The sequence below is a fragment of the Petromyzon marinus genome, chromosome 11 (genome assembly GCF_048934315.1).
Source record: "Petromyzon marinus isolate PM22_M1 ecotype Great Lakes invasive population chromosome 11, UKy_Petmar_22M1.pri1.0, whole genome shotgun sequence".
Lineage (NCBI taxonomy): Eukaryota > Metazoa > Chordata > Hyperoartia > Petromyzontiformes > Petromyzontidae > Petromyzon > Petromyzon marinus.
In genome coordinates this window covers 130,462-142,622 of record NC_133677.1, presented here as the reverse complement: position 1 = coordinate 142,622, position 12,161 = coordinate 130,462, and the positions used below count along the sequence as shown (strand labels likewise).

Genomic DNA, 12,161 nt, shown 5'->3' with positions numbered 1-12,161 from the left:
TCATTGGCGTAAAATAAAATGTTTCGCTCCAGATGACGCTGCAAAGTATTATCTGTGTTTTGATTTAGCGTGCTGATCTTAAAGGTTCATTGAAAAATGTGATACTCCAACTGATGCTTCTGTTGTTGTGGAGTAACTCATGCAGCCAGCTATGGCTCTAGGATTTGGTGTTACATGTTATTTATGTAGTTTATTGTAAAAATTCGGTCACAGTCCCTGTGATCACTGTTACGTTGCAATTATGGCTTTATTTTTTTATTTCGAAAAGTTTTTTGGTTTGGCCATGTTTTTGTTTGTTGTAGTACGGAGTTAGACTGATGGCCTTAATCCAAGTTTTCTTGTGGTTGTTGTTTGACTTGAATCCCACTGGGATTTTTTGCACACAGCGTTGGTGTACGGTGCTTTTTTCAGGAATATTTTGTTTTTTTCATGGATTTTCTGTTTGCACAGTCACATAGTCACTTTAAGATGTTTTTTTGTTCATGTTTTTTGTTTGTTGCGGTTGCACCCGATTCAAGAGCCGAATGGCTCACAGGGCTATACCAAAATAAATAAACAAAAAAACTAAACTAAACTTATGTCGGGTTGACGTCACGCTATCAACAACTCCCTGAGTCGAGTTCGCGAGCACGGAGTTTAATGTATTCATTCTGAAAAATAATCGGGCTTGGCAGGACGAGTCGCTAAAGAGAGAATAAAAACTGAACGGTGGCCAAGTGCCTCAAATTTACGACTGGAATCCGATGAGCTATAAAGTTCTTTTTCACAGACGTGAAACCAGTCATCAAAAAAACACGTTTTTATGTGATTATAATAAGGTCGCATAGTGTGAATGATTGCAGCTTCCAAATCTTATTACCCACTGTGCCTCTGTTTATGCTCAATGAAGAAGTGGCGGTGACGTCCCCGCAGCGATTGTGCCAGGCTAGGTGCACGCTCGTCATCCAGTGCGGGACGAAGTCAGTGATTTAGCTATTGGCTGAGAGCGGTCACGTGATTGAGACGTGGGGGTGTTGCCGTCTGGGCCAATCAGGAGCGAGCTGGCGGTGACGACCCCGACATGGCGGCTGCAGCAGTGGGTTTGATAGCCAAGGCGAGTCTGCTACCTCTCCCATCGCGGCGTTTCTCTCGCTTCCATTAAACTCACACACGCACAGTTATTTATCTCACCATTGCCTTTAATTTGAAGGAGGTGACATAAAAAAAACACATTTGTGTTTGTTTGCTGACGTCATACGCGTCACGGAGGTGACGGTTAAGATTCTCAGGTTTCCCTCCGTGAGCGTGTGATCACAGAACGCGTTTAATTGCAGCCGTGAGAGTTTAATTAATAGAAGCTGACCGTGAGGTCACGTTCGGGAGCGCCCCGTACGGCGCTCTCGTTACGTCGCTACCACACTTCGTGAGCGAGAGCGCGAGAGACTGACGGCCGGAAGAGGAGGCCATCATCCAGCAGTGGATCGACTACGGCTGCAATTTAGCACTTTGCTAGCGGTCTGGTTGTGTAGCTAGCTACTATATTGACTGCCATGGGAATGTGGAATTTCTTGCTCAACTGGGCGATGCTACGGTACTCATGTCATGTTTGCAGCCAGAGCCAGCGGTGGAAGTTCCACATTCCTCTGGCAGGGGCGAGTCTATCCATAGGACAATAGTACCACTTCACAAAGTGGTACTAATTTTATAGGCCCTAGAGGGATGGGCTGAGAACTTGCAACCTTCCGCCGTGTTGCCGCTGTTTTGTCTGCTTCGCTGGTCCTTTCTTGGCTGTGCTGTTGTAAAAAGTGAGCGGGAGGGTCTGCGTAATGAACGAAAATAAAGTGTATTGCATTATTAATTATTATGAAAGTGTATTGCATTATATGTTTGCATCTTAAGGGGTTTTCCAGGTGAAATATTTTAATTGTCCAAAATATCAACCCCGCGGGCCACACTAACGTGCTCCCTCCTACACTGTGATTCACACCACAACAGCTAACAGCAACAACGACCTCTGTGTCGCAACTCAAAAAACATTCTCGACGATGAATCGCACTTCTCGCCAATGGCTGCGATCCATCGCGCCTTTGTCCAGAACGAATCCCAGCAGCACTGAGTTTGTATTTCCCTCCCGGGCCCCTTCGGGTTCCACTCCCGACCTCTCATTTGTGAACCGGCCCAAAGCTGCGATCTCAGTCTGACACCATACATAAGCAGACAATCCACCTCCAACATCCAATGTTGCTCGACACAAAAGTATTTCGTACACCCCATCAGCCACACATCCGATTGAAGTGCATAATTTCAGCAGCTTTGGTTCAACAGGACAACTTTGGATGGGTTTTGACAGCATAGTAAGATTTGCTTAAACATATGCTGGCGAACTACCCATAGACTCACACGGAACTGGGATTAATCCAGGATCTCAAGTGTAGCACGTTGATGGTATCAGCCCGGTCACTTGACTCGTTTGAAACCCATCGACTCATACGGATACCCATCGAATCGCACGCATCGTTAAACTCAAATAGACTGAGCCGTAATTCATCTGTACACTAACGTGTAATTAGTTAATTGCGCACAGAAAGTGTTTTTAATCAATTAATGAACACGTGTCTACCCATCGTAAATCTCTCCCGCGGTGGTGTAGGCGTGCGTGGGGTGGATGGGCAGGGCAGCAGTGTGGCGGAGTGGCGGCGCCGGTCTCCACTGCTGCAGGGCCCTATCGTCTGGAGCACCACACCCGCACCATGACGGCGCGGCCACACTTGTGCAGGGCCCGCTGCAGAGCCTAAACGAGGAGGAGGCCATGATGAGAGATGCCGGTGAGACCCCGCAGACATCATCCAGGGTTCTATTTCACCTCCCGAGCTCACGGACCCATCGTGGGGATCCTTTGTGGTAGGGTTGCCACCGGTCCAGGTTTTACCTGGAGATAGGGCAATCCTACCACTTGCTCGCCGGCTCACTCGCCCACACGCTCACCCACTCGCATATGTCCCATGTCTCCCCAGTTGCCAAGTTTGCTCGGGATAAGTTGGCGCCCATCGTGGCGGAGATGGATCGCGCGTCTGTCATGCACCAGGGGGTCATCGACGGCCTCTTTGAGCAGGGGGTATGGCTCACACATTCGCACTCGGGGGTACACACACGGGGAATACACGTACACAAACGGGATACGCACTCATCCATACCGTGTTCAACCACCACGCTGCAGGTCACAACGCTTCTATTTCTGCTTCTTCCCTCACACTGCTCCCCATGCACACTTACCCACACGTGTTTCTTGCGTGTGCGTGGCTCTTAGCTGATGGGTATTGAGATCGACGTGGCGCTGGGTGGCGCGGGCTCAACGTTCTTTGCGTCGGTGCTGGCCGTGGAGGAGCTGGCGAGGGTCGACCCCTCGGTCGCCGTGCTGTGCGACATCCAGAACACGCTCATCAACACCATGGTGCGCAAGCTGGGGACCGCCGAGCAGCAGGGACACTACCTCCCCCGGCTCGCCAGCGACACGGTGAGAGAGAGGGTGACGCTATGAGCGAGCGCGCGATTGTGAGACGCGGTGAGTGAGAGCGACATGGTCAGCGAGAGCGCGCGTGAGAACTCCTCAACTCGGCTTGCAGGTTGGGAGCTTCTGCCTGTCAGAGGAGGGCTCGGGCAGCGATGCATTTGCGATGAAGATGCGGGCGGAGAAACGCGGAGATCACTTCCTCCTCAACGGAACCAAGATGTGGATCAGCAACGCGGAGCACGCGGGGGTCTTCCTCGTCATGGCCAACGCCGCGCCAGAGAGGGTTCGATGCAAAAACAAAGACACACACACAAACACGCACGCACACACACGCACACACACGCACCCACATACAACAAAGACAAAGATCCCCCATATGACAATTAACAGACTTGGGCCAAGTGCTGTAAGTGAATGCTTGTGTCGGCGAGGAGGTAGGTGGCCAGCACAACACCCGGCCACGTTTATCTCCCTAATGGCAATGTTTATACATCAGCTACCCTGGTGACGTGTATTTTTGTGAATGCCCTACACATATTTGCGTGTATATTTGTGTATGCGCGTGTTCATGTGTGTATTTAAACATCGTCGGTTGTTGTTGTTGTGTATGTGTGTGGTGTTGTTTGTGTTTGTACGTTTGTATGACCGCCACTAGGGCTATAAGGGCATCACGTGCTTTGTGGTGGAGCGTGACACGCCGGGCCTGCAGGTCGGCAAGAAGGAGGACAAGCTGGGCATCCGCGCCTCCTCCACCTGCCCTGTGCACTTCGAAAACGTCAAGGTCCGCTCCTGCTTTTTGCTGGCCGTTTGGCGTTTTGGACCCTTGGGCCTGTGGCCAGCAACTGTGTTTGTTGTTGTCTTTGTGTGTGTGTGTGAATGAGTGTGTGTTTGTTGGTGAGCGTGTCTGCAAGATGAACGTGTTTCACACCGGCAACTGCTGCACTGTTGTTTTGACCGCTGCTTCCTATTTGAGGAAATGGGAGAAATCCCATGACACGTACGAGAGGATGATAACTCCTGTACCCCGCCGTCCGTCTCTCTGCCCGTTGCGATGCGACCCAGGTTCCGCTGAGCGCCGTGCTGGGCCAGGAGGGACACGGGTACAAGTACGCCATCGGTATGCTTAATGAGGGCCGCATCGGCATCGCTGCGCAGGTGAGGGGGTCATGGCACCAACTCGCGTGAACGCCGTGCGTGGACACGCGTGTGTCGCTGCACACTAACACATGCGGGTGTGCCTTCCCGCAGATGGTGGGGCTCTCCCAGGGCTGCTTCGACCACGCCGTCGCCTACACCAAGCAGCGCAAGCAGTTCGGCCAGCGCATCTACGACTTCCAGGTTCGCTCCCTGGCTGAGCGTGGTACACGCGTGTGCTCTAGTGCATGTGTGTATTTGAAAGATCTGGACAAAGTCCCATCGGTGAGCTCCTCCGGCAGGCAAGGCTGCGTTGGCTGGGCCATGTAGCCTGCATGCCCAGTCACCGCATGCCTAAACAGCTTTTATTCGGCCGGATCGAGGGGGCTAAAAGGGCGCGGCATGGGCTAGAGAAGAGATGGAGTGATGTGGTACAGGAAGATGTGGAGCTGAGTGGACTTGCTGATAACTGGTACCAGCGGTGTCAAGATCGGCCTCTGTGGAGGAGGCTCGTGAAGGACGCTACTGGGCAGTTGGAGGCAGTCGCCCTCCAACAACAACGGAGAGCGGAGGAGCGACGCTCACAACAACGAGCGGAGCGCCGGGTGGCTAAAGCACAGCAAGTTGGCACAGTAGGGGGGCACAGGTGGTGCATCAGCCACTCATCTCAAGTCAGTTGACCCGTGGCACCTGGGTCTGCCCCGTGACCTCCTGCCAGCGGGCGTTCGACACTTCACGTGGCCTCAAGGTACACATAGCCTCGCACAAGCGTCGTGGTGACGTCACCACCAATTAGTGGCGAATGGCAGTTGTTGTTGTGTGTATGTGAGTGTGCGGTTAGCTCGCTGCACTACGAATAAGGCATCCTGAGTTTAGTCATGGGCCTCCCTTAGGTCGACTCAGCCTCAAATGAGTACCTGGTGTGATGTGTAAACATCACCACTGGGGAGACAACGGCGGTCAGATGTGGTGTTGGCCACCCACTCCCTCGTCTGCCGTGCCGACCTTCATAGCGCTACTCACAAACAGCACTTGGTCCAGCAGGCTGTTCAGGCTGTACGGGGGTTCTGTGTCTTTACCACGTGTAAATATGAGTGCGTGTGTAAGTGATTGTGTGTTTCTGTGTGCATGCTGTTGTTCTTGTGCGTGAGGTTGAGTGGACGAGAGTGATGAGTACGTATCCGTCCCCCCTCCCCCCCAGGGCATGCAGCACCAGATCGCCCACGTGGCGACACAGATCGAGGCGGCACGGCTGCTCACGTACAACGCGGCGCGGTTGCGCGAGGCCGGCCTGCCCTTCCTCACACAGGCCTGCATGGCCAAGTACTTCACCTCTGAGGTGCACACAAAGACATACAGTGGTCCCCCATATAACCTTTAACTGCCTGTTGGGACACACACTTGCACACACAAACACACACTTGCACATACAAGCACCACACACACACTTGCACACACAAGAACCATGTACACACAAAGCAAGAGAGTCCCCCATGTGGCCCACGCAGGCTGCACGGGGGACAGTGCTGTTTAGGGAGCACCGTGAAGGCCGACACGGCGCCTCAATTGCTCGTTGATGGCAGAACTGGTGCCAACAAATGGTAACCGCACTGTGCTACGAGCCCGGTGACCCGAGGTCGAATCCTGCTCACGACCAACGATGGTGAATATTTTAACCGGTCCAGGACCTCCCCAAGGTCGACTCAGCCTTAAATCAGTACACGATGCAGTGTGTAAACATCAAGATTGGGGAGATAAAGGCGGTAGGGCATGGTGTGTCGGCTTTTATAGGTGCTCGTTAACAGCAAAGGTTATACGGGGGATCTTTGTCTCCGCGTAGGTGGCATCTTTGACGACGTCAAAGTGCATGGAGTGGATGGGAGGAGTGGGGTTCACTACCAGCTACCCCATCGAGAAGTACTACAGGGACTGCAAAGTCGGTACGGTCCCACACATCATCTACATCATCCACATCATCTACTCATCAAAAGCAGGATCATCATCATCACCATCCGCACTATCATCACCATCATCCAGGAATAAGCACACAATGTCTCGCCTCCTGCGACTTGTCTCTCCCCATTCCACCTCCTTATTAGGCACCATTTACGAAGGAACCTCCAACATACAGCTCTCCACAATCGCAAAGTTCATGGATCAGTGACCGTGAGTGATGTTGTATATATTGTCTTGAAAAAAAAAAATTCTTTGAAAAATGTTAAATGTGTTTGTGTACGAAATTATGCTAATTTATGCATTCGTGCGAATTAGGCTTGGCTTTGTTGTCTAGGGGTGTATTACCTATTGTGACAATACAATGAAAAATATGTAATTTATGAAATTATGCTACTGTATGCAGTTATTATAATTAGGCTCGGCTTCGTTGTCTAGGGTTATTTATCAATCGTGATAATACAATGAGTCTCGCTTTAACTTTTACTGATGATATTTTAATGTGTTCATGTCAGGTCTAGAATTCAGATCTCACCGCAGGATATAGTTCTTATAATTAAGATTATTATGCATCAACTTAGGAAAGAATCACTCCGAGTCTTCTGTGTTAAGCAATTTTAATATCTAAAAACACTCTAATATGCGAACACTTTATGCTCGGAATTATCAACACAGTACTCCTGGAGATGTCCTACTCATTAATCCGCACAATTAACCCTCAAAGGTTAAGTTTGTTTAAACTGAGCAATGTAACAATAGGCTAACTTCTCAGAGCAGCGAGACCATACGTGGCGATAGGAAAAGTCCTTAAAAAAAACCACGATATTCATACGAACAGTGATAAAGAAACATGTGACCAAGGCAAAAGTAGACATCAATTAATTAATTTAAATCGTCCGCTGGTCGCCGCGCGTCACCCCCGTTTGACACCAGGCACGGTTGATCCTTGTAGACTCAACCTTTGCATTGGTGTGCTCGGCTTCCGGGTCCGCACGCTCGTGGTTAGTCATTAGCCGCTGCTGCTGCTGCTGCTGGTCCTGTGCGATGCTCGCTTGGTTGATGCTTGGTGCTCTCCGCCCTTTCTCCAGGTTGATTGCTTGTCGCTGCTCCTCACACTTGTCTAGGTTCCGTCTGCATCGATGTGTGTGTGTCGAACACCCGGTGCTCTCGCCAGCGCCGACACTCTTTCTCGTTGCGCGGGTCACGCTCTCTCCACAGCTCTATGCTCTCTCTCTCTTGCAGCTGCTAGCTTCGCGCAGGCGTCCTGGGGTGCCTCTCCCGCCCCTTCTTCCAGGATGGCTCAATGTAGAATAAACTTTCAGCGATACTTTGTTGGTCAGTGCCGAAATCAACACTTAACAATACATCATCCCTCTCCTCTGCGAGATACGACGCCCATGGTTGATTTCGAGGCCCACTCCCGGAGCTTGCCGCAGCAAGACTGATGTGCGTAGTTTCTGCTCGTTATATTCGAAAATTTCCCACCTCGAATCGCCTCCTGACAAAGGACAAGAAACCACTTTGATTTCGCTCTCATCCTGTGGGAACAGCTGTTTGTCCCTCGGTGTGTCTGACTGGTTTTACCACCTCTTGCCATAATTAATCTGGCCTTTTTTTTTGGAGTCCGTTTGGAATTTCCCGCAGAATCTTATTAGCCCCCCATGCACCGGGGTTTTTTAGAATTACATTTTATAACCTTCCAGCTGCCTTTTGTGTGGCGGGGCAGGAGGCGGGGGGGGGGGGCGTGACACCCCAATCAAATTATTACAATAACAAAAAATAAAAAAAGATATAGGCAAAATCACTCATAATATAAAATTTGGGAAAAGGCATATATACAACAGTGATGAGACAGACAGAGGCGATTGTGATGCCAGAGCATCACAATCGCCAGAGCATCACAATCGCCTGGTCTGGTGGGCGATGAGTGTACATTTCAATGTGTGTCCGTATTTCAGAAACTCTTTATCTTTAATTGCTGCCTATCAAGGGAACTCAGCCACCCAATCATTCACTGACTCAAATACTCACTCACTTACCCACTCTACCATTAGTACATTCATAATCACACAATGCTTATAGCGCTGGTGCTCTCACGAAGGAAGGCTCTGTTTCCCAGAGGGGTACAGCTTGCAGTAGTTTCACAGCAGGGGGCGATGTTGCTAAGTGCCTTCTCCGAATTGAATGATTTGCAGATACACTTTCATATTTGGCCAATCTGGACCGTGACAGTCACTCAGTGATCTACTCTTTTCGATTGACCTCATGGGGTCATTAACGTCCATTGTGAAAAAACCCAAACTTAATACGATGCGTTTTTGGTGCAGTCGTTGGTAACCAGGCTGAGACCATCAACTCACCGCACTTGAGAACCCAGTTTCATCGTCATGACTGTGTGGCTGAAACTCCGGATTCAGGATCTCAGTGGTGTCAGCACTGGGACTCTGACACGGCAATTATGAGTACTCCTAAACCACTGTCACTCATGGATTTAAGTGTAATTTATATCAATGCTACCTCAGTGAGTTTTACAAACAGGAAAAGACGTAAAAAAATTAAAGTTGGTCTTTCAGCTGCCAGGGCCTTGATTAATGGAATTCTTGCATGCACAGTGTGGTAGATATGGCTGTGGTTCGCTATTACATGGGCTCATCAGTGAGCCAAGCCCATCCGCTGACTGCCAGGAGGTTGCTGGCCATGAAGCCACGACTGATACAGGAATCCTCTGGTCACGACGTGGAGTCGTGTGAACATTGCTCGCGAGCATATGTAGCTGAGACTGGTTCAGTGTTCTAACGTCTCTCACACACCTGGGGAGATTGTGAAAGTTTAAAAAAAAAAGTGGACACAACAAATTCCAGGTACTGCAAGTTGACCACTCTCACAGCCTCACCACCTGCACCACCACTACCTCCTGTCTTCAGGCTTTCTCCTTGCCACACCGTTGACCACTTTTGTGAGGGCCCCTCTCACCACCACTGCCTGGCGGCATGAGGTTTCCTCTGCACCCTTGGTTGCTAACCCCGGGGTGCCACTCCAATGCCCATCTCGTTCCACCCTGCACATGCATAAGGAATTCGCTGAGTCGCAGACTGAGCGGCAATTCACGTTGCATGCATCTCGATGGTCATTGCAGTGAGAGCTGTCGGCAACTGTAGCCCGTTTGTGACATAGGTCAAGTGTCTGAGTCGTTATTCTTGCAATTCGTTATTGATTTTTTGGTTAGCCCACGTAATGCCATGGACTAACTTTCCATCATAAGATCAAACAATTAAAATTCTGACTTCCTGGATCTTGTCCTCAAGGTGCTTGGTGTAGTCATAGTTGATGTGTTGTTAAATGTACCACGTGACACGTTAATTTGGTGATGTCGGATGATGGAGGGTCACACGGCACAAATTTGGCCAGATTGTTCCATGGCCTGACCCAGAACTCGAGTCCGGACCCTCACGTTGGCTGCGTCTCGTGCGTTATTGCCAATCATTTTAATAAACTGCGGCCTTTTTCAATCGTGAACATTTCTTCTCCTAATGAGTTTTAATTTTTATCAGAGTCACCCGGGTGGCGTGAAGACTTGCGATGGGGCGCTGTGTCGAGTTTAGTTTCCATTTCCCCGATTGTGGTGGAGTGGTTGAGAAGCGCCGATGCAGGAGCCGCGACTGGGAATTGCGTTGCCGTGACATTGCACGCGGTCTCGCTCTATCAAAGACGCACACTGCTGCTTGTGTTATGTCCAGCGAAATGTTCTTAAAATAAAGTCATGTGTAAGGTCAATCTCACAAACTGAAGCACGTTTCTTATATTTTTGTTTCAACAGCAACGTCGTCCATGTGTGCTATTCACGCTGTGCTTATAGCGCGAGGCAGTTGTCGCGCGGCAAGGTGTTGCTGTGTTTCACGTGAGACACGAGGCTGCGGTTGTTTCACAGTTGGGGGGGATGTTGCTGCTGTGTGATCCTGATTTAATAAGTTTAGATATAATTTTTCAAATTTGAACCATGACGCCAGCACACAATGGCCTACTCTTTTCGAATGATGTCACGGGATCCTTAAAGTCCATTCAAGCAGATTGCGCATAGTATTTCACGGTTAATACACGCCGTATTTACCAGGGCGGCCAGCTGCATTGGAATCACAAGCCTCTGCAATGAGCGGAGACTGCGCTCCGCCGTTTCTGTTGGCACGGTGCTGACCGCGGGGGCCCCGTCCCATTCCGCGGCGCTCCCCACGGCGCCGGTCCCCGGATCCTCGCGTGCGACGAGCCGCGTCACGAAGCCACGGCCTCGCGCCTCCCCGCCGGTGACTCTGCAGGGGAACCGCCGTGGGCTCGCCCGCAGCTACGCCCGTGCCCTGGGGATGGAGTCTGACCCACGGAAACCGAACCCTCGAACACTGACCGCCCGTGGGAGCGGCCGCTTTACGTCGCCCGCGCTGGCGTCCGGAGGTGCCTGTGGTATCCGCGGTGCCCACGGTGCCCACCGGTGTCAATGGTTTGGGCGGTGCCCTCGGAGCGCGCGGTGCCCACACTGCTCGCAGTACCTATGGTGGCCACAGCGCCCACCGGCCGTGCGTTGAACGTCGTGCGGGAGCCCCGCCCTGCGCAGCCTTCTCACAGACAACGTCCTCGCCTCTCATCATCTGGAAGTTTACCGTCATTAGTTCAAGCAAAGGCTGACTCTACTTGCTGATGAGACACTTTATGTTGAAACTGGTCCAGGGTTTTGTTTGTGTCTAACGTTTATTTAGTTTAATCAGGTGAAAACTCAAGTGATGTAATCCCGAATCAATAATGTGTAAGAGTGACCTAGGACATTGGTTTGCCAGTAGGGAGCAATTCCTGTTACTGTGCACGATACCAATTGAGTTTTTTGTGTTTAACCAATGGTTCAAGCAAGCTTAACTTTGCTAATGAGACACAGCATGTCGAAACCCTTGGAGAGTTTTGCTCGTGTTGAACCAGTGTTGCCCATAAGATGCACTCCCTGAAGGCCGTGTTGCTGATGAGATGTGTAACAAATGCTTTATATAAATATATATACTGTACTCAAATACTATAAACACTTATATTGTTAATTTATGAGACAGTAAAAATGTTTGATTAAAATACCAAAATAAGATGTAAAATTATTATCTTATTTACATATATAATTGTTTTGCGCAAATGCTTCAATTTTCTGACATGAAGAGACAGACACGTACGGAGGAGGCGAATCGTGTGCTCGTGGAGTCACTCAGAGTTACGCGCGGTGGCTGCTGAAGGCCGCCCTCATGTGGACTGCAGAGGTCGCAGACTTTGAAAACCTGAGTTCCTATCCGGGTTTCAGCCGCTGCCTGTGATAAAACCGGTTTCTCATGCCGAGTGGGTTTAAGGTTTCAGGCCGTTCACCAGTCACTCACATACAGACCCATAGACTCATACAGGTGCGCTGAGGTTGCGAGATATTAACGAGCTTCCTTGGGATACGTGAGGTCGTGGGTTAGACCCCGATGCTTGTACGTATATTTGGAGTTTCATGTTCTCCCTGTGGTCACGTGGATTTTTCTCTGGGTCCTCCGGGTTTTACCTTCACATTTAGAAACATGCG

General features: G+C 50.3%; 1 protein-coding gene across 4 annotated transcripts; it reads left to right on the top strand.

Moving 5' to 3' along the window:
- The first annotated feature begins 964 nt into the window (after window positions 1-964).
- On the top strand, window positions 965-11,729 carry LOC116941436 (short/branched chain specific acyl-CoA dehydrogenase, mitochondrial). Of its 4 annotated transcripts, none has more exons than XM_032952546.1 (12): window positions 965-1,093; window positions 2,630-2,804; window positions 2,994-3,094; window positions 3,287-3,493; window positions 3,603-3,773; window positions 4,146-4,271; window positions 4,553-4,645; window positions 4,739-4,828; window positions 5,826-5,963; window positions 6,465-6,564; window positions 6,724-6,790; window positions 10,689-11,729. In XM_032952546.1, the coding sequence occupies exons 1-11, from the start codon at window positions 1,061-1,063 to the stop codon at window positions 6,786-6,788; spliced, it is 1,299 nt and encodes a 432-aa protein (XP_032808437.1). In that variant the 5' UTR covers window positions 965-1,060; the 3' UTR covers window positions 6,789-6,790; window positions 10,689-11,729. The 4 variants fall into 4 exon arrangements, with proteins under 4 accessions (XP_032808437.1, XP_032808435.1, XP_032808436.1 ...); XM_032952544.1 differs by lacking the exon at window positions 10,689-11,729 and adding an exon at window positions 7,820-10,360; XM_032952545.1 differs by lacking the exon at window positions 10,689-11,729 and adding an exon at window positions 7,666-10,360.
- Window positions 11,730-12,161: the final 432 nt, after the last annotated feature.

What these genes read in the sequence shown, in the direction of transcription:
- LOC116941436 (XM_032952546.1), top strand. Translation starts at nt 1,061, where the DNA reads ATGGCGGCTGCAGCAGTGGGTTTGATAGCCAAG. An exon ending in GGCCATGATGAGAGATGCCG is followed by an intron (nt 2,805 to 2,993) that starts GTGAGACCCCGC and finishes ATGTCTCCCCAG; the next exon opens with TTGCCAAGTTTGCTCGGGAT. An exon ending in CCCGGCTCGCCAGCGACACG is followed by an intron (nt 3,494 to 3,602) that starts GTGAGAGAGAGG and finishes CTCGGCTTGCAG; the next exon opens with GTTGGGAGCTTCTGCCTGTC.